Source organism: Bos indicus x Bos taurus, chromosome 5, assembly GCF_003369695.1.
Source record: "Bos indicus x Bos taurus breed Angus x Brahman F1 hybrid chromosome 5, Bos_hybrid_MaternalHap_v2.0, whole genome shotgun sequence".
Taxonomy (NCBI): domain Eukaryota; kingdom Metazoa; phylum Chordata; class Mammalia; order Artiodactyla; family Bovidae; genus Bos; species Bos indicus x Bos taurus.
Window position 1 is genome coordinate 38007843 of NC_040080.1, and position 27259 is coordinate 38035101.

A 27259-nucleotide genomic window follows, 5' to 3' on the forward strand; every position below is an offset into this window, starting at 1 on the left:
TGGAAGGCCCTCTCAGTATATTCCCACTGATGATGGCATTCAGGAGAAAGAGGGATTTTGTGCCCAACCACATACTCAACAAAGCTTTGCATGTCTCAAGTGGGTACTCTCTGTCAGTGACTCTCAGTAGTCACTGTCCCTTTTGGGTCATGATTTTCTGCTTGATGAGAAGTGCTTTTTTGTTGTTGTTGCTGTTTTTATATGAACTATGTTGCATTCCAATATTTTGTATTAATAGTAACAGCTGTGCTGAATTCTGTTCAGGTTCCTTGGATTAAAAACATATGCCATTTTTATTTTCCCACAGTAGTTCAGTGTTTAAGAGGGTCAGGCTTCCTGTGACACGTATCACTTCCTTTTTCAGACGAATGGACACCTCCCTGGGAATGGAGATGTGTATCAAGAAAGACTGGCCCGTTTAGAAAATGATAAAGAATCCCTCGTTCTTCAGGCAAGTGATTTTTAAATGCTTTTTTCCCCCTCATGACTTAACTTACAAAGACCATTGTAAATTGGGATGGCAAATTCAGTTGCTTACAGGAGCCAGACTGCTAATAGACATAAGTATGGGGCCATCTATACACATTAGGGACCAGTGAGGACTGTGATGGAACTAGGGTATGCATACCCAGTCTAGAGTGAGCAGCCCTTAGCCTCTGCTCTCCAAGGGCCCCCTGGGTGATAGGCACAATGTCATCTGATTTTCTGATAAATGATCTTTTTAAAAATGTATATATATAGCAGAAATTCTGACTTCGTAACTGTATATGTATATATATGTGTATCTACATATTCATATATCTATTTCATAAATATGAATAAGAATTTCTGAATCTGAATATATATTTAATTTTTTCAATTTGAAAAATGATGCCATGGACCAAACAACACAAAGTGGGTAGTGGGGTCCTGTTTGTAGGTTAAATTAGAGTTTTCCTCTCCTTCACAGTCTTTTAAATCCTTGACAGATAGTTTTACTTTGGTATTTTGAGCTAAAAGAACTGAAGCATAGGGAATCCCCTGGTAGTCCAGTGGTTAGGATTCGATGCTTTCACTGCTGTGGCTGGGTTTGATCCCTGGTCAGAGAACTAAGATCCCACAAGCTGCGCGGTGGTGGGGGGAAAGAAAAGCATATTTTCTAGGCCAGTGATCCTTGGAAGGAAAACTCAGAGATTTGGAATAAACACTGAAGATGAAAGACCAACCCAATGGCTCCTCTTGGACCTTTGAGCTACATCCTGGCTTTTGAACACATTTGTGTTCAAATGTGGGATCATGAAAGATCTCACAGAATTTGGATTCCCAGGATTCTTTTCTGTATTCGTTGTCACGTACCAAAATTGAATAGTCCTTGTTGTGTGACAGCCCTGAATGAGAAGGGAGTTTGCAGAAGAATGTATACATGTATTAATATAAGTGGCTGGGTCCCTCTGCTGTTCACCTGAAACTGTCACAGTGTTGTTAATACGCTATACCCCAATACAAACCAAAAAGTTTAAAAAGAAGAAAAAGGAGATGTGGTATATAGTATGTATATTTACAGTGGAATACTACTCCATCATAAAAAAAGGAAATCTTCCCATTTGTGACAATGTGATTGGACCTTGAGGGTATTATGCTAAATGAAATGTCAAGACAGAGAAAGGCAGATACCACTTGTTTTCACTTATATGTGGAATCTAAAAGACAAAACAAATGAAAAAAACAAAACTGATAGATACAGAGAATAGATTGATGGTTACCAGAGAAGAAAGGTACTAGCGGATAGTTGGAATGAGTGCAGGGAGTCAACTGTATGGTGGCAGATGGCGACTAGACTTGTTATGATCACTTTGTAGTGTGTACAAGTATCAAATTATTGCATTGAATACCTAAAACTAATATAATGTTATAATACTTTACTTCAGTAAATAAACGATACAGACCACTTTCAGTCAGTAGTGAAAGTCGCTCAGTCATATCCGACTCTTTGCGACCCCATGTCCATGGAATTCTCCAGGCCAGAATACTGGAGTGGATAGCTTTTCCCTTCTTCAGGGTATCTTCCCAAACCAGGAATCGAACCCAGACCTCCTGCATTGCAGGCAGATTCTTTACCAACTGAGCTATCAGGGAAGCCCTCCACAGACTGCTTTGGGGCGGGGGAGGAAACTAAATAGTCCTTGAGGACTTCTGTTTCTAATATTAATTCCGTTTCCTCTCTTAATCTCTAATACTGTCTCCCATCCTCACTGGACCCTCCAAAAAAGATAATTTGTCTACATGCTCTTTCTCATAAAGAGTTGCAATGTTTTTATCCATAAAGTGTTGCACATCCCCAGTTCAGCCCTAACTTTCTTAAAAATTGAAGAGGAATCCTCAAACCAACATGCATGGTAAGTGTGTGAAGGGCTGGTTTCTTATTAATTCTTAGATTTTTTTTTACAACCAAATGATTGGTAACATCATCCCAGTTTGTGTTCTCCGTAGACAAATAAAGTTGGCAGTGGGACCCAAATTTTTCCTAATTCATGACGGTATTTTGCTCTGTATACAGGTGAGTGTGTTGACAGACCAGGTAGAGGCTCAGGGAGAGAAGATTCGCGATTTGGAGTTTTGCCTTGAAGAGCACAGAGAGAAGTTGAATGCCACAGAAGAAATGCTGCAGCAGGTATGTTCAGAGGCAGGGCTTCCCTGCTGAACTGCTTGAGATGCTACATTTATATGTTGTGTTTGCTCTGATACAGTGGTGAATTGTATGATTCACTTAGACTGGCTTATTTGAAGAAAAAACCTAGAGTTGTGGGTCTCCAAACACATACACACAATAGAAAGTGTTCATTGCAATTAGTGTCTGGAATAAAATATTATGATTTCAGTTTTCTTCTTTATGCTTTCATATGGTTGCCTCATTTCCAACCATGAGTGTATATTTTAGGATTAGGAAAAAGGGCTTCCCTGGTGGTTCAGATGGTAAAGAATCTGCCTGCATTGCAGGAGACCCAGGTTCGATCCTTGGCTTGGGAAGATTCCCCTGGAGAAGGGAAAGGCTACTCACTCCAGTAGTCTTGCCTGGAAAATCCCATGGACAGCGGAACCTGGGGGACTACAGTCCATAGCGTTGCAAAGAGTCCGATACAACTGAGTGACTAACACACAAGTACCTTATGTGACTCTTAGTGGAAAAAATGTATAACATATGTGGGCACACACACATGTATGATGCTTGTCTACTAGAGGACCTGTCATACAGTGGGTAGACTACACACTGGAGTAGGACTGTTTAGGTTGGGTCCATGCTTTGACATTTCTTTGCTGTAATGACTTTCTGCAAGTTCTTAATCTCTCTGCCCCTTACCTTCCTCAGCTGTTCAATTGCTCGGTTGTGTCCGACTCTCTGTGACCCATGGACTGCAGCATGCCAGGCTTCCCTGTCCTTCACTGTCTCCCGGAGTTTGCTCAAACTCGTGTCCATTGAGTCAGCGATGCCATCCATCCATCTCATCCTCTGTCGACCCCTTCTCCTCCTGCCTTCAATCTTTCCCAGCATCAGGGTCTTTTCAAATGAGTCAGTTTTTTGCATCAGGTGGCCAAAGTATTGGAGTTTCAGCTTCAACATCAGTCCTTCCAATGAATATTCAGGACTGATTTCCTTTAGGATTGACTGGTTGAATCTCCTTGCTGTCCAAGGGACTCTCTAGTCTTCTTCAATACCACAGTTCAAAAGCATCGATTCTTAAGCGCTCTGCTTTCTTTATAGTCCAACTTTCATGTCCATAAATGACTACTGGAAAAACCATAGCTTTGACTAGATGGATCTTTGTTGGCAAAGTAACATCTCTGCTTTTGAATATGCTGTCTAGGTTGGTCATAACTTTCCTTCCAAGGAGCAAGTGTCTTTTAATTTCATGGCTGCAGTCACCATCTGCGGTGATTTTGGAGCCCAAGAAAATAAAGTCTCTCACTGTTTCCATTGTTTCCCCATCTATTTGCCGTGAAGTGATGGGACCGGATGCCATGATCTTAGTTTTTGAATGTTGAATTTTAAGCCAACTTTTTCACTTTCCTCTTTGACCTTCATCAAGAGGCTCAACCGTTGAACAAGGATAATTCATGGGTTATCCTAATGAGTTTCTATCTCATAAGATTGTTTTGAGGATTGAACCACTTAGTACATGTAAAAACAAAACCTTTCACATAGCAAACATAATATCGTCATCAGTGTTATCACAGGCTTAAGAATATGTAAGTTTATATATGTGTTTGTCAGTAGAACATATGTCTCCCGAAAAAGCAGACATGTGCTGCTTATTGAACACTAGTTTGGTTCAATGGAGGTTAACTAAAGCAAATAATTTTTCCAGATGTATCTGTTTAGAATTAATCTTCACATCCTGTACTTAATAATACTGTTTTACAGTCATAAGAAAGACACATCCATATGTGACTGTTTATAATAAAGCAACTTTTGCATGTATCTCTTCAATTCTAATAGGAGCTTCTGAGTAGGACATCCTTAGAAACTCAGAAGTTGGACCTGATGGCTGAAATATCTAACTTAAAGTTAAAACTGACAGCTGTAGAGAAGGACAGACTGGATTATGAAGATAGATTCAGAGACACGGAGGTAAGTGGTGCCCTTTCTCTCACTTTATATACATATACATACATACACACCCCGCCTTGGAGAAGGAAATGGCAACCCACTCCAATATTCTTGCCTGGAGAATTCCATGGGCAGAGAAGCCTGGTGGGCTACAGTCCATGGGGTCGCAAAGGGTTGGACACGACTGAAGCGACGTAACCACGTATATATGTACACATACATATATATGTAGATATAGGGCTTCCCTGGTGACTCAGACAGCTTAAAAATCTGCCTGCAATGCAGGAGACTCAGATTCAGTCCCCAGCTTGGGAAAATGCCTGGAGAAGGGAATGGTACTCACTCTAGTATTCTTGCCTGGAAAATCCCATGGAGAGAGAAACCTGGTAGATTACAATCCATAGGGAGATCTCCTGCAAAGCAGGAGACCATCTCTCTGTCAACAAGATCCCCTGCAGAAGGGAATGGCCACCCACTCCAGTATTCTTGTCTGGAGAATTCCATAGACAAGAGGAGCCTGGTGGACTATAGTCCATGGGGTCACAAAGAGTCAGACATGACTGAGCAACTAACACTTTCATTTTAATTTATATATATGCATACTTATATATCTCACATACATATATTTCTAGAACAAGTTGAAATTTCTTGGAGTTGTGAAGGAGAGGCAGTTAATTACTATATGCCCTCATTATCCATACTTCTTTTTAAGAATAAGCTTACATTGACTTTTTAATCACTAAATGATAATATTAACTTTTATTTTGAGACTTTTGATATGAAATATTAATCCTTTCACTCGCCTTTAAAAATACTTTTGACTTTAGGACATTTGGAGCTTCTGTCTGTCTGTCTGCCATTTGTGTATCCATCTGTCTGTCCGTTCATCTGTTCATCCATACTGATTCTCTTCATTGTGGAAATAATGGATTCAAGTGCATGACTTTACTAATAGTTCTTATTTAGGCACATTGATTATTCAGTATATAATAAGTAGATTTTTAAATAGGTATAGCAAACATGCTTTCATTATGTACTCATCACAGATTTTAGAGGTCATTTAATTTGGACTTTTACTTTTGGTCTATTCCACATGCAAGTCATTCCAGTTAATAAATACAGCTCATTATACTTTTGTGAAATTCAGGGTAGATTTTACAACTTGAAGTACCCCTTTTCATGGCTAAACATGCTTGCTTGTTTGTTCAGCTTAGTTTATTGTTACTCTAGGTCTTCTAGTTTGTTAACTGCTTTTTGTCAGGAGGTGCAGTGCAGAGCATATCCATATGAAATCTACTCATTAGAAAAGAAATATAAAGAGCTGTAGAAATTTTTTTCTCTCCTAGGGCCATCTCTTCATTTTTCTTTATTTTGTTTGCTTGGTTGGCTATGGAGAAGTGTCATACTTAGCTACAAAATGGGCACCAAGAAGGAGAGAAGAGAAATCATTTACTTACTCTTCCCCTCTGTTTTTATTTCAAATATTTATTTTATGCTGACTGCATGCCATCATAATATGAGCTATATTACATGGTTTCCACTGTATGAAAGTCCTTCCTAGATCTGAATTTAATAAGGTTTATACTCTTAAGTTGCAAAGAGTCAGACATGACTTAGTGGCTAAACAACAACAAACACTCCATTGCTATTTTTAGAGTTAAATTTTCTGTCAAATATATAACTATACTGGAAAGTCTTGGTATATGTATTATTTCCTCAGTAGCAAAAGGAAATCCCAACTTAGCTCACATTTTAATCTTAAAGCTCTTAGTCTATTTTTTGTTTAACTGAGACAGGAGCTCTTAAAACTTAGAAAACTACTTAGTTTCTTTAAAATTCTTGCTTTTGTGCTTTCTTTAAAAATCTGTTTGGATATTTCTTCTTTTCCTTTTTTGTCCTTCCCTGACTCCACAGCTGCTGTATAAAATGGTGGTAGAATTCAGTCAACAGGTAGCTAAGGTGGCAGTAGAGCTAACTCTGGTGTCAGGAAAGAAGTTCGCAGTTTTGAAGCCTTAAGGGGTGGGTTTACTATACATACAAAGTTTAGGGAAAGTCTTAACCCATACTGCTGCTGCTGCTAAGTCTCTTCAGTCGTGTCCGACTCTGTGTGACCCCATAGACGGCGGCCCACCAGGCTCCCCCGTCCTGGGATTCTCCAGGCAAGAACACTGGAGTGGGTTGCCATTTCCTTCTCCAATGCATGAAAGGGACACGTGAAAGTGAAGTCGCTCAGTCATGTCCGACTCCTCTCGACCCCATGGTCTGCAGCCTTCCAGGCTCCTCTGTGCATGGGATTCTCCAGGCAAGAGTACTGGAGTGGGGTGCCATTGCCTTCTCCATTAACCCATACAATTGTGCTTAATTTGGATGCAAGATGTTAACCAACCATTAGGACTAAGTTGAAGTAGCTGGCTGTTTTATGATTTTTTTTTTTTTGTAAGATCCCAGAGCAATATTTCTATCTCTTGACTTTGTCTGCATTTTTTGTAAAACCCTTTTTTGGTGTTTTCTTGCTTCACTTATGCGTTGCCTCAATCATATGCAAGGTGATCTTGTCACCAAACCTCTAGTAAACTTCAGTTCCTGATAACTTTCTAATATATTCAGCACTATTGGTAAGATATAGCATGCCTTTTAGAGATTAGAGATTATGGGATATTAAAAACTGCTTTTATATACGAAAATAATTGAAGTAGTCTTTAAGATTAAAACTAAAAAAGTTAAAATGAATACGCTCATTTTCCTACCTTTTCCCCTTAATTGAAATGTTTCTCTGGCTGTTTCATGAATCCAAAATTCTTTAACTTTGTCTTAAGATTTTAGGTTATTTGGAGATTAATTTCTAAGAAAACAGTGGAGTGTGGGGAAGATTAGGGGTACCCAAAAGATTAGGGGTAGAGAAGTCTTGAAACCTTGGAAGACAGGGCTTGCCTATCCCAGAATTGCTGATAGGTGGTTAGCATTCAACAGTGCCCCCTTCTGGTAAGAATACAGATATCAGAAACGAGTTTCTCTGGAGCCCTAGTTTTCTGCGAAGGAAAAGAGAAAGATAACAAGGATTTTCACTTTCAAAAGTACTGAACTTCTGATAAGAAATTACTTGGAAATAATTTGTATTACATTTTTTAAAGTTTCATATTTAGGAGCTACTTCCAGATTTTCTAGCTTGAGTTATCATGGAAAGATAGGGCTTCTTTCAGATTAAAAATTTATGTTCATACTTACAGTATTACCTCAAGGGATAATTGGGTAGTTCTTTTTTAATAGAAAAATGACCTCAATTTATAATTCTGTTTTCTTCATTTGTTTCTTCTTTATAAATTGCCACTATTTCTAAAGGAAGTGGTAAAATACAACATTCCAAATAGAATTCAAAGCTGAGGAATTCCAGCAATCAACAATTCAACAACAGAATAGAAACAATCCAAATAGAATTCCAATCCAAATAGAATTCCTTTTAACAATAAGTGGGAAAATATATCTGTGGAAGACCAGATTGATTAAAGATTACTAAGAACTCATATTATGCAAGAGTGCTTAATAAATGGTAGATAAATGAATAGGAGAAACTGGACTTTTCCCTCTTACTTGAATTATGAACTTACAGATAAACTAAATCACAACTTAATCACAATTAAAATGTTATTAAATGATGTCAAACATTTATGTCATTCATAAACAGAAAATAGCTTCTTATTGAAACACTGTATTAACAGTTATAATATTCAAAAGTATTATGTAATACTAGGTAATACTTTGCCCCGTTTTACAAGAAACTACAATTTAAAAACCTGTAGGTTAAGTATATTTCACTAGAGCATCCTTTACCTGGCCTCTGTGAGGTTGAATCATTACACTTTAATATCATTGTTCTGTTTGTTTTTTATAGCATTCTTGTGTAATTCTTTTCTGTTACCTGGGAATCTGTGGCTCAGGAATAAATATCTTGAGAGGAACAAAAACACGTTAACCATTGGTGGAAGCTTCATACCTTGTTGTTAGAGAAGAGGCGTCTTCACAGACTATTTGAGCCCTTCTTCTGGATGACTTAGTATTGTTTTGCATTCTGATTTCTTTTTCCTACTCTCTGGCCTGTGGACAAAAATATGTCACTATTGCTCAGAATATTTAGACTATGTTTACAAACAAATTAGATTTTCTAAAATAAAAGTAGAAAAGGTGTATGATTGTATTTGTATTATGAAAACATTAGGGTTGCTTTCTTTTGCATTTTTCCAAACATAAAATTATATTATGATGCTGAATATATTTGTAAATGACAGGGCTCTCATCTAACCTCAAATTTAGAATCCTTGGTTTAAAGTGTTTGAATTTCATTCATTTCTCCCAGATTGGGTTGAGGAAAAATATGTATCTTTTGTAGACAAATTAAGTAATTAGAAAAATATTTTTATAAATATCCATATATCGCTGAAAGGGCCCTAAAAGTTAATGACTTTACTAAAGAAAATTTCTCTGGATTATTTTAAAAAGATGGAGTTCATATAGTGATTTTTAATGTAGAAATATTTGCTTAATGATAACAAGTAATCAGTTACCTTTCTTAAAAATTATTGTCACTTTTCATTTCCATAATCAGTCCCATCATTTTAGGGCGGAGGCAGTGTTTTCAATGGAAAGATTCAATGGATCTTTCAGTGGATCCGTGGAAAGATTCAATGGAAAGATTCTCAAGGAGACGCATTCATTCCCATTTGTCTAATCTCATTCATCCAGCTATAACCCAAGAGCCATTGACTGAGGATTTCCAAACTGCTATTTTGGTAGGTAAAATAGGTGTTTACTGCTTTCCTAATGTATTTCCTTGTTTGTTTTTGGACAGGGGCTAATGCAGGAGATCAATGATTTGAGGTTAAGAGTCAGTGAAATGGAAAATGAAAGACTTCAGTATGAGAAAAAGCTGAAATCTACTAAGGTAAGTTTTCACAATGGTGAAAAATTTTATATAAGTGGCTCTACTACTTACCCATGATCAATAATATAGATAAAATACATTTTCTACTTAGAATGTGATAAAGAAGGCATTTTAAGGCATTTTACAAGTGAACAAAGTTTTTCCCCAAGCCGGAGACCATCTAGAATTTAAACACTATTGTTCTGAATAAGGGCTTCTCTGGTGGCTCAGTTGGTAAAGAATCCGCCTGCAATACAGGAGACCCTGGTTCAGTTCCTGGGTCGGGAAGATCTGCTGGAGAAGGGATAGGCTACCCACTCCAGTATTCTTGGGCTTCCCTTGTGGCTCAGCTGGTGAAGAATCCACCCACAGTGCAGGAGACCTGGGTTTGATCCCTGGGTTGGGAAGATCCCCTGGAGAAGGGAAAGACTACCCACTCCAGTATTCTGGCCTGGAGAATTCCATGGAGTGTATAGTCCATGGAGTCACAAAGAGTTGGACACGACTGAACAACTTTCACATTCTGAATAAGTAGAGAAGGGAATTGCACCCCACTCCAGTATTCTTGCCTGGAAAGTTCCATGGACAGAGGAGCCTGACAGGCTGTAGGTCCATGGGGTCCCAAAAGAGTTGGACACAACTCAGTGACTGAACAGCAACAATTTTGAATAAGAATCAGGGTTGAACTAATTTGATAGAACATAACCTGTCATTTCTCTCAGTTATCTAACCTCTTTTATAAACTGGTACTGTGTTCTTGGTTACTTAGCTTGTCTTTTTCTATCTGTAGTTTTCTTTCACTCCTGTCTCTCTACCAGTCTTTAATGGCCAAACTTTCTAGCATGAAAATCAAGGTGGGTCAGATGCAGTATGAAAAGCAGCGGATGGAACAAAAGTGGGAATCACTGAAGGTGTAGTAGACCTTGGGTAATGGGTCCATGGCCTGTTGCTTTCTGGCTTGTGTTGTTTTGCTGTGATGGTGTTTTTAGTGGTGTGTGCATTCATTTTTTTGTGTGTGTCCCCCCCTTTTTTTTTAATATGTGTAAAGCTAATTAAAGGGACATTGCAATCCCTAATATTGTTTTCAGAAGCATATGAAATAGTGAAAAGTAATAAACTTGTAAAATAAAAGTATTTGTTTATAAATTAAATCTCATTGTCTTAGAATGAGATCCAAGCATGGTAAAATAATTGCAAAAGTTCACCTGGGAAAGACTTCTCTTTGGTATCAGTAATAAACGGTCTTATTCTTTCAAGACTTTCTCAAAGGTAAATGCGTGCATCAAGTAACGCTACCATGGCAGTGAGTAGATGTTACTGTTTAGTAAGCATAGTAGAACTATAACGAAGCATAGAAAGCTCATGGCAGCACCTCTTGACAGGGCTACTGAAAATTCCTTATATTTGGTGTCGATTCCCACCATAAGTAAAAACTATAATAGGCCAACTTCTTAGCTGCTTTGGAGAGCTACATCTTCTCATAATGCTAAACGTAATAGCTATCTTTACCAACTGAAAATAAAATGTTATATTGAAAATAAAGGCACACTTATTAGCATTGCATAGCTTTATTTCCTGTGTTAAATATAACCAGCAGCTGAAACAAACTTCAGTAAATAGAACATTGGATTTAAGGTCTTAAATAGTTGTGTAGTTTGTTTTTTTTTTTAAGATTAAAGAATCTCTTTTTCCCATTGTTGTAGGAGATTCTATTCTTTTACCTTAGTGATGAGAAGGAATTATTTAGTCCCATGACTTAAAGTTGTTTATTGCCTGCTGCCTTATCCACTAATTAAGTTCTGTCTTGTCTAGGGAACATGAGTACCATCTTGAAATGCTGAATAAATGTCAAGCAAGTCTAATATATTTTTCAAATTTGTATTTTGTTTTGCTTTTATGACACTAAGCATCTAATTTGATTATCTTCTTTGATTAACTTGGTCAGATGTTTTATTTAACGTAAGATTTAAACCTTAGGGCTGCCCTAGTCCTAATTACACTTTAAAAGATTCATTTTTAATTTGTTTACAAAGAAACTTGAAATAATTATACCACAGTTATTATAAATTGGACTTGTATTAATTATCTTGCTTCCTGCTCATCATTGCCACTGATTTCTGAAGTTTGTGTCTAAATTCTTGTAGTTTTTTTTTGTTTCATTCATGAAAACTAATTATTGACTCAAGAGTTAACAGACTCTCGGAATATTCCCTTTTAGTCATAATCTACTGTTTTTGAATGAATTTATCATTTGTAGGAGGAGCTGACATCTCTGAAAGAACAACTGGAAGAGAAGGAATCTGAAGTGAGAAGACTACAAGAAAAATTGGTTTGCCAGATGAAAGGAGAAGGGATTGAAATTCTTGATCGAGGTAAGAATATGTATTAAACATTTGTTTTCTTCTTTTGTTAAAACCGTCACAATCTATGAAAGAAGTTGATGTTAGATGATGTATAACTTTAGCATCAAAGAGAGAGAGGAGCAGCAGAAGCCATCTGAGCCCGGGACCGCAGGGACTCCTCTGAGACTCTTCACTGTGCTTGGGCACATGTTAACTTCCTCTTGAGCAGCCAGAGGAGGGCACCTCTGTACTTTTTCCGATGTTTATTTTAGATTAAGCCTAATCATTGGTCTTAGTGTTAGTTGCCCAGTCGTGGCAACTCTTTTGCAACCCCATGGACTGTAGCCCACCAGTCTCCTTTGTCCATGGGATTTTCCAGGCAAGAATACTGGAGTGGGTAGCCATTCTCTTCTCAAGGGGATTGTCCTGACCCAGGGATCAAACCCAGGTCTCCTGCATTGCAGGCAGATTCTTTACTGTCTGAACCACCAGGGAAGCCTACATGGTTAATTATTACATGGTAAATTCTCATCATGAGAAAGTTCTTGTCCAAATTGCAATTTTCTGTGCAGTGAGGGGCTTGAATGAGATTACCTCCATAGTCTTCTTGGCTCTAGATTGCCCTGGCTTTATTTATCTGCAGGTATCACAACTCCCTATCCATCTGAAAATTCAGTTCGTCCAACATTGAGGGAAATGGATCTTTTGTCTCTGTTTCCACATATATAGAGGGACATTCACAGGCAGGTTATGCTTTCAAGAGTCTTAAGAGAAAAATGGATTCATAGGACTTGTGAGCTATAGAGGCTACGTTAGAGTAATGCTACCCAAAATCAGATCTGAGGACTAGCACTGGTCTATGATTAGGGTAAGACAGAGGATGAAATGGTTGGATGGCATCACTGACTCGATGGACGTTAGTTTGAGCAAGCTCGGGGAGTTGGTGATGGACAGGGAAGCCTGACGAGCTGCAGTCCATGGGATTGCAAAGCGTCAGACACGACTGAGTGACTGGACTGAACTGAATTGGTCTGTGAACCACTTGTTAGCAGTACCTGGCCAGACAGGTATAGGCATTAAGAGCTAGTGTTTAGAAACTCATGGAATCTGATGCTGACATAACATCTAACTGCATGATCAGTGGACTCATCTTGTTGAACAGGAAATGGATCATTTCAGTGCTGTTGAAATTGAATGGTGAGATGGAGATGACGTAAGCAGTGTCCTCATCATGTTCAGGAGGGTCATAGATCAGACTGTAACGGAAATATAAAAAGCAACTGATGCCACATTAGCTGGATTTTCATCACAGTGTTTAAGAAGCATTTGTACATGGAAGGCCCAATTTTAATATGAGAAAATCAAGTCTCAGAAAGATGAAGTAACAGAGGTAGTAACTCAGATTTACGTCTTCTGATTAATTACATGAGGTTCTAACCTCACAGAAAGCATTATGGTATTATAGTGCCAGTCCTGAAGTCATAAAATAATGCTTCCTATTCAGTCTTTATGAGATTAAAGTCTCTTTACTTTAGGTAAAAAGAGACCAAATTATAGTGCTTTTGAAATATTATTGTTGTAATATATGCTAACTTCCAATTCAATGGGTTTTCCTGCACAGATGAAAATTTTAAAAAGAAGCTCAAAGACAAAAGTAAGGTTTTTGGTGTATTTCCATGAGCCTTCACATTCACCCAAAGTACTACTTGGACTGTTCTTTGCATGTGTTTTTAAAACATTTCTCTCACCAAAGATGTAAAATTGCTTCATCAATAAGCTCCTCATTTCTTCAGAATTTACAAAATAGAGGGTAACTAACAGACGATAGAAGCAGGAGTAAAAGACCATTTTGCAGATTGTACCTGAGTCAGCCCCTTTGCTCTGCAGGATTCAGCAGAGCCCCCAGACTGGCAGAGGCGAGGAAGCATTTTCTCGTGGCCTGAGATACAGGGTCAGAGGAGAAAACAGTGTTTGTACTCCAATGAAAATCTGCTTTAAAAAAAATAAATTTATTTATTTATTTTTGACTGCACTGGGTCTTTGTTACTACATGCAGGCTTTCTCTGTTGCAGTGTGTGGGCTTGAGGGCATAGGCTCAGTAGTTGTACACAGAGTTAGTTGTCCCTCAGCATGTAGGATCTTGGTAGACCAGGGATCAAACCCGTGTGCCCTGCATTGGCAGGTGGATTCTTCACCGCTGGACCACCAGGAAAGTCAAAACCTGCTGTTTTTAAAATTTACCACAGTTAACAATCATTTTGAACTTGCTTTTGCTTGCCAGTGTTTTGTAGCCCACTTTTTCACTGAGATCTATATTAGGGGGTTCTATAAACATACCCTCTTGTGTTACAAAAGAAATTGTACCCAGGCTGACTAACAGAGCCTAGATTATATAATGCAGGATAAAGATAAACCCTTAGTGGCCTTTCCTCCAGATGTTAAATTCTTCAGGAAGTTTGCCATTTGAAAAATAATAATAAAAGCAGTTCCTACAGAGTATACCGTAATTGAAAATGTTATATCTCTGCTGGATGATGCATCATTGTGTTAAAATTCACCTTTAGTAGTATTTTTTCTCTTGGAAGCAGACAATTTTAGCTAAACTTTTTTCTCTAATTTTTTTAATTTGTGATCTCATTTTGGATTGACTTCATATTTAAAATATTTGTTTTTATGATTAAAGTAGCATGCTTTTCTATTTGAATATCAGGTTTTAAGGAGAATCACTTACTTTGGCCCTTATATTTTAAGATAGTATTGGAAATGAAGTTTATAGATGAAGCAACGTACTTATTATCCTTCTGTATGGAATCTACAGCTAGCTTCTTAGCATGACACTCATGTAAATATCACATTCCATCAGGCTGTTACCATTTGCGTCTCTGTCTTGGTTATAACTGAACATTTTCTCTGCTTTTGTCATATATATGCCATTCATCACTTTCACCTGCTTTATTATAAGTTTCTTCTGTTAAAACTCCATGTTTTTATTGTTATGGCACTGAATTTTCATCTTCAGCGTTCTTATCAGGATTTTGTTCTTGCTTTGAGAGAGGGCAGTTGTTTTTTTTTTTCTAGAATGATGACTATTAAGGTGAGCTATAATAGAAAGTGTTCATTTTTCAGATTTTCCCTAAAAGAGAATATAAATGGTCAATGTGCCTTAAAAAAAAAAACAAACAAGCAGAATAAATTATTAACATTTTTACCTTAAAACATTTCAACATGAAGAGTCAGTAGTTTCTTGGTATTTTCACACATGTTTAAAAAAACACATTTCTGATTTGATGTTGTGATATTTCAGATATTGAAGTACAAAAAATGAAAAAGGCTGTGGAGTCTTTGATGGCAGCAAATGAAGAAAAGGTATGTAGGTGAAATTTAACTGTTTATTTGGATATGTTACATCATCATTTTGATCATTGCATGCATTTTCATCAGATACCCTAGTTTGAAAGAACATCCCCTAAACAACTGACATTAAGCGGAAGCATTCTCCCTTCCTGCCCAAGTGGACCTGCTCTCAGTGGGCCAGTGACATACTTGTGCTATGTGGATAGCACAAGTAGAGCCCGCAGAGAATCCATCCCTCCAGCCCACCGTCTTGAATTTAGAAAGTGTTAAAGCTATCAGATCAGCTTTTTACATTCAGGTGACAAATGAGAGAAAGGACATAGCCCATAGTACCTCCTTTCAGTGGTCCCTGGAAATTCTGGGCCACCATATGAACTCTGAAGGAGGTAGCCATGACAGTTTTAGCTTCACCATCATGTTGACTTTAATCTCTATGAACACGTTGCTTCCTTCACACTGCTGACCTCTTTCACATCTGGGATTGTCTCTGCTCTCCTGTGTGGTGAGATGCCAGGAAACCGGCACAGGCACCATAATCAAGATGGCACGAGGCTTTGTTTGAGATGCACTGGCCTAATGCCAACATCTCCAGGAGGGCTTCTCCTCTAGCTGTTGCTTCTTCTCAATGCCTTTTGCTCAGAGCAGGGACGCAGGCCCTTAATAAAGTAACATGTCTCTTTGGCTTCCCTGACCAACCACATACCCAGCAGGCAGGTTCAGATCCTGTCACCAGAACTGTCCCCCCCTCATGTCCCTTAATGAGTAGAACAAGGAGACATTTTCCCACAAAAAGAGTTAACTTCGAGGAAATAAAAACCAAGCCAACACTAAAGAACTTTGTCTTGATCTTTTTCTCATCATAAGCTTCCTTCTCTTTCTTGCCTAACTCTGTTTATTGCCTTTCATTCTTTTTGTTCTTTATTCAACGGAAGTAAACTCATTCTACCCACCCACCCATATATAGGTTTATTTGTGCTAGTCTTCCCCACATCAAATAAAAAAGTCATTAGCAAGCTGTCCACATAGATTGAATTTGAGGGAAAAAAAACAACAACAACACTAAAATTTGTTTTGTTTTCATTTCTCTCCATCAAAAAGCAACAATAGCAAGCAAAACTCCCAGTGTTGTGTGAGGGCTTATTAGATGCTCAGACTTCTCTAAGAGCACCAAGAGTGACCTAACTTCTTGGTGGTTCCAAGAAGCCTTCAAAGAGGACGTATTTGGGCAAATCCTGAGTGAGAGCAAGAGTCATTCATCAGGAAAATGAAGTGTTCTGGGCAAAAGATCCATGAGCAAAAACACAAGTCCAAACCAAGTCTTGGAACAGCCACGGCATACTGGGAAAGTTCTGGAGCCATGAGATACAGATGGAGGACACGAGTGTATGAGGGGGTGCTATAGTGAAGCTGATGATTTAACGATTTGGGGTCTCAGCTTTAGACCTGGAACCGTGACATAATTAAATTGCCGTGTTAAAAAGCCAATTCTGGTGGCAGAATAGAAGCAAGAATAAAAGAAAGAGAATGAAGACAACAATTAAGAGGCTGTTAAAATAGGTGAGAAATGAAGATGTGGAAACAAGGCAGTGGCAGTGAAGTGATAAGGAGGGGGCGGATTTTAGAGAAATTCACTGGTTAGCAAGAGTTTTAAATCTTTGGATTTGGGAAATATTTTCTGGTTTGGGCAGTGGGTTGAATGAGGGTACCCATAAAAGAGTTAAGGGAATCCAAGCAGAGACTCAAGTACTCGGGGTGAATAATGAGCTTCATTTTAGATGTATTCAATTTGTGATGTGTTTGTGGGACATTACAGAGATTTCTCATAGAAAGTTGGAAAATGAATCTACATTTTAGGATTAATGTAGGATTATAAGTTGGTGGGCAGTGAGCCCTGTCAATTTTAGGAGAAATATAGAGTTGAATTATGTAGATTGGTGGGGACAAAACTATAGTTGATGTATCAGTTTGCTTTTGCTCCGTAATAAATCACATTTGTTGATTCTCATACTTCTGTAGATTGGCTAGATTGTTCTAGTCCAGGCTGACTTTGCTGATCCTCTACCATTTGCTGGTGGCTGGGATGGGGCTGGATATTCACATGTCTGGTGATTGACAGACTGGGTTGTGTCTTCTCCAAATGATCTCCCTATCTCCATTAGGCTAACCTACGCTTCTTCACGTAGTGGCCTCAGAGTTCCTAGGGCAGCAAGAGAGGGCACGCCCCAGTGTGCAACTACTTTTCAAGCCTTTGCTTTGAACCACATTTGTTATATATCATTAGCCTAAGTAGGTCATATGGTCATGCCCCAAATCCATGTTGGAGGGAGCTAGGGGACCCATGTTTATCATCTACCAAACTGAGGGCCTGGGAGAAGAGAAGAGGGTAAAGGAGAAAACCCTGAAGCTCTAACATTTCATATTCTGGGTTGGGATGATAGCATGGGGTGGAGTTGGGGGTAATGAAAGTGAATATTCATCTGCTCAAGGATTAATAAATCAAGACAGAAGAAAAGAAAGAGTGGAGAGGAAAATGAAAGAAGGAAAGTGGGGGCAAATCAAGTGCCACCTGGAGATCAGATTTGGAAAAGGATGAAAAGTGTCCATTGTTTTTAGTAAAGAGAAGGTCGTGTGTGTGCTGTGTGTCCGACACTTTGCAACCCCATGGACTGTAGCCCGCCAGGCCCCTCTGTCCATGAGATTTCCCAGGAAAGAATACTAGAGTGGGTTGCCATTTCCTACTCCAGGGAATCTTCCCAACCCAGGGACTGAACCTGTGTCTCCTGCGGCTCCTGCACTGGCAGGAGGATTCTTTACCACTGCGCCACCTGAGAAGCCCCGAAGAGAAAAGTCCCTGATGACTAATTGAAGCAACTTTGACAGAGTGTTGTGAGAAGGGGAAAACCAGATGGAGATTGATGGTGGCTGATGAAGATAACAAGTATAGATCTTTCTTTCCAGCTCTGACTTATGTTAGAGAGGAGAGTAATTAAAGTTGATTTTTTTCTCGGCTTTTTTTGTATCTTATTACCTTGTTTTGTTTTTGTTTTTTAAAGATGGCAGCTGAAGGATAGGATCTCTAAATTTAGAGGTACTTTTTCTATATCTCTGATGTATGTAGGAAAAATATTCTAGACATTAGCAGTTTTATTAAAGTTTAGAACTATTCTTTGAATAATGTAAATAATTCACATCTGCTCATTCTTTGTGTCACAATTACTTTTATTGTTTTAAAATCAAATATTAAAAATTATTATTTTATTAATAGGATCGGAAAATAGAAGATCTTCGACAGTGCCTGAACAGGTATAAGAAAATGCAAGAAACAGTGGTTTTGGCTCCAAGTAAAAAAGGTATGTAGCTCTAAGAGCTTTTCTGCTTGAGTTGATTTTACGTGGCTGTAAACTTTTTACATTTGGCCTCAATTGCTATTATTTCAAATTAGGTGGGTCATCCATTCATTCAGCAAAGTTATTAGGCATCTCTTCTCTGCCAGAAAAAGTGTAGGCTGCTGAGTGCGGTCTTGTTTGGTTGCTCAGACAGAGCCATCCCCACGTATAGGGGACATTCCAGAGTGAGAATCACAGCATGTGCGAGAGCCTCGGTGGAAAAGGATCTCAGTGCATAGAGCATTCATTGTACAGCAAACTAACATAACATTGTAAAGCAGTTATACTTCAATTTAAAAAAAGGAGACGCATGTGCCTGAAAGGTCGTGGGCAGAGGGGAGAGTGAGACAGATGAGATAATAGAAGAGACACAGCCAGATCATGCAAGGTGAGGAGTTCAGCTCTCATTCCAGCCCAGAGGATCCACTGAAGGGTCTTAACAAGTCAGTGACATGACAAATGGAGCATCATGGACTATGGACCACTGGGACTATTCCAGCAGTGTTGGAAGGAAGGGAAACCAGTCAAGAGAACCTTGCAGTATTACAGTGGGAAGATTTGATAGTGCTGATTGGAAGTCTGTTTTGGTGTTCAGTTCAGTTCAGTCGCTCAGTCGTGTCTGACTCTGCGACCCCATGAATTGCAGCACGCCAGGCCTCCCTGTCCATCACCAACTCCCGGAGTTCACCCAAACTCATGTGCATCGAGTCAGTGATGCCATCCAGCCATCTCATCCTCTGTCGTCCCCTTCTCCTCCTGCCCCCAATCTCTCCCAGCATCAGAGTCTTTTCCAATGAGTCAACTCTTCGCATGAGGTGGCCAAAGTACTGGAGTTTCAGCCTCAGCATCAGTCTTTCCAATAAACATCCAGGACTGGTCCCTTTAGAATGGGCTGGTTGGATCTCCTTGCAGTCCAAGGGACTCTCAAGAGTCTTCTCCAACACCACAGTTCAAAAGCATCAATTTTGGTGTTACCCTTGACTTGATAGTGTGATGAGTTAGATTAGCAAAGTGATAAAGAAGAAAGCATCAGGAAAGATGAACATTTCTGGCTTAAGCAACTAGCAGAGGATGGCTCTACTTACCAAGAGGGGGAAACCTAGAGGAGGAACATTGCAGGGCTTGAGGGGGATTGTGTTCAGCTTTGAATACTTTTTTTTTTAAAGTCTATAAAACATCTAAGTAAAAATAGCTTGTATTTTGTTGTATTTATTATTATTTTATCTGCTGATGGGCCAATTGGCCATCCTCAAGTACGGCAAAGCTTTGAGGGTCATTCAAAATAAGCAAAAATGTTAAGAGCTTTAAAGTTTTCTTGTTCATTCGCACTGCATAGATGGGGCTATTTACTTTAAAAGTAAGTGGTGAAAATAAGTCTTTGGGAAGGTACTTGTGGAATTTTGAAATTTTAATTTTGATGGGTTCACAAAGAAAGAAAATCCTTTGTACCAGGATCTTTGAACAAAATGGATCTTCATCTTTTTGTCCATGAGGCCTGGCATGTATTAAGACTTTATAGTTATCTGAATGAGCAAATAAACCTGTAATTATTATGACAGTTCTCATCACTCAGCATTTTGTATGCCTTTACAAGAGTCTCTTTTAAGGAACATTACAGATTCTCTAATTAATTTTTACATAAAATTATTATGTAAATATTTTACATAGTAGTTTTGCATAGTCACAGTATTTGTAACATTGTTTGATTTTATAGAATCTCAATACTATAATCTAATGTTTCAAAATGAAAGAAAAGCAGATTGATTTCTGCAATTAGACTATATTGTAAAACTTTTAGAAAATAGAGAAAAGGGGTAAAAATCACTCATAATTGCACTGGCATGATCACTACTGGCATTTTCATGTAATTCTTTCTGCCTTTTTAATCTATGCATATAAAAATAGTCTAGTTAAAAGGGAGAGTTTTTAACCCTGTACAGAAGGATTTTTATAAGCCATTAGAAATTATGTCCTCTTCTAATGAGTTTCACAACAGTGCTTTCTTAGTAGGATTTATATTTACTTCGAAAATCCTCAGGCAATTCTAAGAATACCTCAATTCTAATAAAATTAGAGTAAAAATCTAATAAAACCTAAATTAAAAAGCTATGTCTAGTTAGTATCTTTAAACAAGTAAATGATTTGCCATTCTGTGTTAAAGACTAGTTGGAAGGACCATTCTGTTTTTTAAAAAAGAATGTCTGGCACTGTTGTTTAGCACTTAATCCTTTTCATTTCTAGACACATTAAAAAAAAATTCTCAGAGTTGCTACTTTGCTGGTTATGTGATTGCTTTTTTCCATTAAGTCATTATTCTTTCTGCTTTAAAATTAAATGAATGGCATAAAGAACCCTCTTAAGAGGGACCAAGAGTCATCGTCTTTTCTCTTTTCCCTTTTTGCTTTGCACATTTTTTTTCAAGAGCACAGTCGTGATGGAAATGGAGTTGTGTGTGACTCTGTTGCTGTTTAGAATCGCTTTTGTTGCACTACTGGCATTCCTCCACAGGTTATTTCTGAAGTGAAATATTTAAAGCTCCAAATGCTGCCACAAAATTATAGAAGGGTTGTCAGACAATTAGCTTTAATGCCAGTGCTGTGAGTCCATAGTTACGTCTGTTAAATCACTATTGATTAATTGATTACCTCCATTAATACCAGTGCTGGATACTCACTGGACCTTAGGTGCTCCCAGTTTAAGATGCTATTCCTAGGGCCCATGTTGTTGTTCTTAGGGATGCCAGAAGTTGACTCTGATTTTTAAGGATCAGAAAACTTTATGTTCAAGATCGTTGGGATTCTTATCTTCTTCCAAAAGTGAGAAGCTGCTGGTGTCCACTCTGTGCTTTGTTGTTTCCTAGGCCAAGATGGCGACTTTGAAGACCTGCTTCCATCCAGCTCCTTTTCCACCCTGCTGGATGCTCAGGGCTTTAGTGATCTGGAGAAGAACCTGTCGCCGACGCCAGTAAGGGGATCTCCCAGTCATGACCCATTTAACACAAGTGCTCCAGAAGAGGTATTTACAGACTTATTGTTTCTTCATGTTAAAGAGACTCTGTCACTGAAAGTTAAAGTGCGATTGATAGCATCAAAGACATGGATTCTTTTCTCAGTTGGATCACGGACTTGCTTTGTCTTGGCAGTCATTATGACCTCTGGGTCTTTATTTGAAACATCTTCCCCCCCTCCTCTCTTTAATAAATAAAGGTTTGGGCCATTTGCAGCAACATGGATGCACCTAGAGAGTGTCATTTTGAGTGAAGTAAGTCAGACAGAGAAGGAAAAATATCACATGACATCCCTTATATGTAGAATCCAAAAAGAAATGATACAAATGATCTTACTTACAAAACAGAAACAGACTCACAGACTTGGAAAACAAGCTTATGGTTGCCAGGGGAAAGGATCAGGGAGAGGATAATTAGGGAGTTTGGAATGGACATGTACACACTGCTGTACTTAAAATGGATAACCAATAAAAACCTACAGTATAGCACATGGAACTCTGCTCAGTGTTATGTGGCAGCCTGGATGGGAGAGGAGTTTGGGGGAGAATGGATACATGTATATGTATGGTTGAGTCCCTTTGCTGTTCACTGGAAACTATCAAAATTGTTTGTTAATTGGGTATACCCCAATACAAAATAAAAAGTTTAAAAAGGAAAAAAATAAAGACTTGGGCAATGTCAAAATCACTTATATAATTCAGGAAAGACATATGAATCCTTTGGAGATAGATGTGGTCTTCCATATGAAATTATAAGCTACTTACTAAAAAATAAGTAGGCAATGAATAAAGTGGGGGCAAAGTGAGATGATGTAAGTTTTAGTCACTTGTGATGGTAACACGGAAAGGTGATGGACTTCGGTTAACAAGCTGGGTATTGTGGAGCCATGTATTGCGTGGAGGTACCCAAACTGGAAGTCAGCAAACGAATTATCTACTAGCATAGTTATGGCAAAACAAGATGAAGCAAATTGCCTTGACAGATTACACATTGGTTGCTTGATCGCTTGGTAAATATAGTATCATCTGCATGGAGGATCTACATACACATTGGTTGCTTGATCGCTTGGTAAATATGGTATCATCTGCATGGAGGATCTGCTTCATGGGATCTGTAGCATTGGAAAATGCCTTAAAGCAGCAAACACCTTCCTACGGCCCTGCAAATTATCTTCACAAGGTGAAATAAAGAGAAAGACCACATATTTTGTAGAAGGTGGAGATGCTGGCAGTAGAATAGACCAGATCAACAGGTCTTTTGAACTAGGGTGTCTACCATGATTATTTTTGTAATCTGATCAGTTAATAAATAGTGACTACTTTCAAATTTTAAAAAAAAGAAGAAAATTTCCCCTTCAATTTGTTAAACTTGAAAAAAGCAGCTACTACTACTACTACTAAGTCGCTTCAGTCGGGTCCGACTCTGTTCGACCCCATAGACAGCAGCTCACCAGGCTCCGCCATCCCTGGGATTCTCCAGGCAAGAACACTGGAGTGGGTTGCCATTTCCTTCTCCAATGCATGAAAGTGAAAAGTGAAAGTGAAGTCGCTCAGTCATGTCCGACTCTTCACGACCCCATGGGACTGCAGCCTACCAGGCTCCCCCGTCCATGGGATTTTCCAGGCAAGAGTACTGGAGTGGGGTGCCATTGCCTTCTCCGGAAAAAAGCAGCTAGAGGGGAATAAACAGCCTTAAACTCACTTATATTACTTTCACTTCAAAGTGGCACCAAAATCTATTATTGTTCTCTGCTACACACCACCCCCAAAACTTTGTGGCTTGAACCACAACATTGGTTTTGCTGATGAATCTGCAGTTTGGGCAGGGTTTGGCAGGAACACCATGTCTTTGCTCCCCTGGACATCAGCTGGAATGGTGAGAAACCTAGGGGCTTGAGTCATTGGAAGGCTACTCTATTCACGTGTCTGGTGGGTGAGGCAGACTGTTGACTAGGACTTTAGCTGAGACTCAGACTGGAACAACTACATGTGATTACTTAGCTTCCTGTCGTGTGGTGGTGGGTCCTAAGGATGAGCATCCCAAGGAGAGGACTGGGCAGATTTTACCACTGTTTGTGACTTATTTCAGAAGTCGTGTAGAATCTCTTCTCCTATAGTCACAGGTCCATCCAGATTCAAAGAGTGGGAACATAGACTCTACCTGTTGATGAACAAGTGCCAATATCATAAAAATACATGGGATGGGATATATTGGGGCAACCATATTTGGCTGTCTGACTCCAACAATTTATATCCCTCTCCCATGGAAAATAACATTCATCCCCTCTTCAAAAACCTCTCAGCCTCATTCCAGTTTGGCATCAGTATCCCTGGGTCTTGTCATACAGATTAGGTCAAGTTATAGATGAAGCTTTTTGGGTACATTTTCTTGGGCACAGCTTTGTGAATACCATTCCATTCTATTTAAGGAACCTGGAACTTAAAGGACAAGCTGTCTGTCCCCCACACATCCAGCATACAGTGGTGGGATAGACATAATGTAGCTGCTGTAGGCACTCCTATTGAAAAATAGGGAAATAAAAGGCACACCTGTGTCACTAGTCCATAGCAATTCCATGGAGCCTAGTCCTCTAGGCTCTTGGCTTCCTTTTGAGCCATCCTTCTTTTTAATAAGAAGAAGCCTGTATTTGCAGATGAGTAGTTTTCCGTTGCAGAGAAGGCAATGGCACCCCACTGCAGTACTCTTGCCTGGAAAATCCCATGGATGTAGGAGCCTGGTAGGCTGCCGTCTATGGGGTCGCAGAGTTGGACACGACTGAAGTGACTTAGCAGCAGCAGCAGTTTTCTGTTGCGTGTCCATTTAGGTCACAAAACCTTCATTTCTTCTCATTTTCTACTAGCTATATTCCTTTCAGTCTAAATTAATAGAATATGTTGAACATTTAGAATTTCTTATGAATCAATGTATAATTCACTCCACTAGATAAAATCATATCCACAAATATCTTCACCAAAAAACCTTCACAACCTTAGGTTCCCTGTGAGGCCACTGAGATATCCCTTTATCTTTAAAGTTTTTTGACCTTTTTGAAAGGTTCAAGGAGAGCACCACCTCAAATTTTCCTCTCTTAACAAAGCCACACCTGTGGCTTCATCTTAAGGCTGTTTTCCTGACAACACCTGTGCTTGATCTCTGCCTTGAAACCATTTCTTAATTTTAATATGTAGTGTTCCATCTAGGGAAACTAGGAATGAGAAACAGTTTGATTTTTCAATTAAATCTTGGCTCCTTTATATTTAACAGATCCTTCTTTGGCTATCTCTCTTCTAACATTTTATTATAGGAAATTGTGAGAAGGAATCAAATAGCATCTTTACTTAAAATATGAAATTTCAATTGAATGAGAAAACAACATTTCTCTTAGCTGAAATGTGTCATTAAAAAGGTATTGATGAGAAGGGGAATTGCATGAAGGTAGTCAAAAGGTACAAAGGCTATTAGTAAGTACTAGGAATGTGATGTACAACGTGAGGACTACAGTTAACACTGTGTATTGTGTATTTGAAAGTTGATAAGAGAGTATATCCTAGAAGTCCTCATTGTAAGGGAAAAACTTTTTCTTCATCTATCTATATGAGGTAATAAATGCTAATTTAATTAAACTTAACTATGCAATCATATAAAGTGGCTAAACTTTCACAGTGGCTATATGTCAGTTATTGTTCAGTTGCCAAGTCGTGTCCAGGACTTTTCAATCCTGTGACTTGCAGCACTCCAGGCTTCCCTGTCCTTCACTATCTCCCAGAGTTTGTTCAAACTCATGTCCATTGAGTCGATGATGCCATCCAACTGTCTCATCCTCCGCTGCCCACTTCTCCTCCCACCCTCAATCTTTCCCAGCATCAGGGTCTTTTCCAGTGAATTGGCTCTTCGCATCAGGTAGCCAAAGTATTGGAGCATCAGCTTCAACATCAGTCCTTCCAGTGAATATTCAGGGTTGATTTCATTTAAGATTTACTGGTTTTTTAGTCTCCTTGCCGTCCAAGGGACTCTCAAGAGACTTCTCCAGCACCACAATTCGAAAACATCAATTCTTTGGCACTCAGCCTATTTTCTGGTCCAGCTCTCACATCTGTACATGACTACTGGAAAAACCATAGCTTTGACTATCTAGACCTTTGTTGGTGAAGTAATATCTCTTCTTTTTAATACACTGTCTAGGTTTGTCATAGATTTTTTTCAATAAAACTGATAGGAAAAAAACCTAAGGAATTAGTTAAGGAATAAGAATTATTTTAGAGGGAAAAATTCTCTAGTTGTTAAATATTTACACTAAAAGAAAAAATCCTGTGTGATGGCCACTACATGTGCTCCATTTGTTGAAAGCAGCTGCTGTTCCATATGGGACATACCCGGATAACCTCATATCTTTACAAAAAAAAAAAAAGTCTTCACTATGTGAATTGCAGTTTAATGACAGATACTAAGTTTGGAACAAGAATGATTTTAGGCTGACTGAAGATGTTCAGCCACATCTTTAAAGGAAAGTCAGGAGGGTAATTTGAGGTTGGAGTGAAAGCCCTAAATTTTTAAAGGAAATCTAGAAAATGGGTCAGTTTGCTAGTGCAGCTATTTTTCCCAAGGAAGTGAGTGCACATCAGAAAATGGGTATGGTGGTTAAATAAATTGCCTGGAATGAATCATAAAGATTCAAACGGAAAAAAGTGATAATGAAGTAATCTATTTTATAATAATATGACTTGTTAAGGAACAAAATTCAGCTGGGTAAATTTTAAAGATCTCTTGGCTTTATTCAGTGATTCATGAATCCAGCAGCATTCCATCAACTGTTACAGTCAGAGTGGAGCAGAAAAGGGATGTCTTACTTGGCCTGTGCTGATTGGTATAACGCAGGGTTATTCCCTTACATAGAATAGAGGTCTTGGGCCCCAGCCAGGTAACTTGTGCTGAACAGGAAGTGCTGACTGGTTGACCTAGTCCTTCCTTGTCTTGGAAAGCTGAGCATAGGAAATGTAGTTATGTACAGGCTTGCTAATATAGGGCTTAGCATGAGTGACTCCATCTTGTGCCCAATCTTTAACAGACTTCACATTTTATAATTTTTTCTAGTATCACAGGATGGGACTGTCACTCAGTAACTGAAACAAATCTCACAAAGCTGTTTTTATTGCTTATTTAAGTAAGTGAGTTTTTTGGTGGGTCAAGGATATTGGGCTTTCAGTGGCAGAAATGAGCTGGCATCAGTTGTGTGTGGTTGTGAAGGTGAGGCTGTTGTTGACTGGTTGGCACTCAGAAGTGTGTTCCTGCTGTGGGTCTGTACCTGACTAACTTACTCCCAGAAGCCAAGAGCTGTCTTGGATTGGTTGACTTTCAAAAGTGAGTTCATTAAGGCAAGTTTTTTTCATTTTATACTGGAATTTTTTTTTTAAGTGCTTCATTTATTTCTTCATGGTGTGGATCACAATCTAACTGCTCTCTGGTTGTCAGAAATTACTGAAAACCAGTGTTTAGAAGGCCTTTCACAAAATCCATCCTTTTTAGAATATACAAAGCATTTAGGGGAGAAAATGTATTATGCTTTTTGTTGTTTTTGCTATAATATTGTTACTACTAAGCTTTGTGTTTTAAGTAGTGTAGCCACAAAATCTATTGTAATTTGTTTTAATGACACTTTTCATCAGTTCTGTT

General features: G+C 38.7%; 1 protein-coding gene across 16 annotated transcripts in view; it reads left to right on the forward strand.

Annotated features, from left to right (window-relative positions):
- The window catches only part of PPFIBP1 (PPFIA binding protein 1), a 205760-nt gene that overhangs the window by 156230 nt on the left and 22271 nt on the right, over window positions 1-27259 (forward strand). For 6 of the 16 annotated variants that reach the window (XM_027541600.1, XM_027541599.1, XM_027541598.1 and 3 more), the window contains 10 exons: window positions 365-451; window positions 2537-2650; window positions 4475-4606; window positions 9429-9521; window positions 10319-10411; window positions 11758-11872; window positions 13464-13496; window positions 15147-15208; window positions 18462-18546; window positions 21443-21597. In XM_027541600.1, the coding sequence (XP_027397401.1) occupies window positions 365-451; window positions 2537-2650; window positions 4475-4606; window positions 9429-9521; window positions 10319-10411; window positions 11758-11872; window positions 13464-13496; window positions 15147-15208; window positions 18462-18546; window positions 21443-21597 (969 nt within the window). The remainder of the gene's footprint in view (window positions 1-364; window positions 452-2536; window positions 2651-4474; window positions 4607-9428; window positions 9522-10318; window positions 10412-11757; window positions 11873-13463; window positions 13497-15146; window positions 15209-18461; window positions 18547-21442; window positions 21598-27259) is intronic. The other 10 variants (XM_027541602.1, XM_027541605.1, XM_027541592.1 and 7 more) reach the window with 3 other exon arrangements.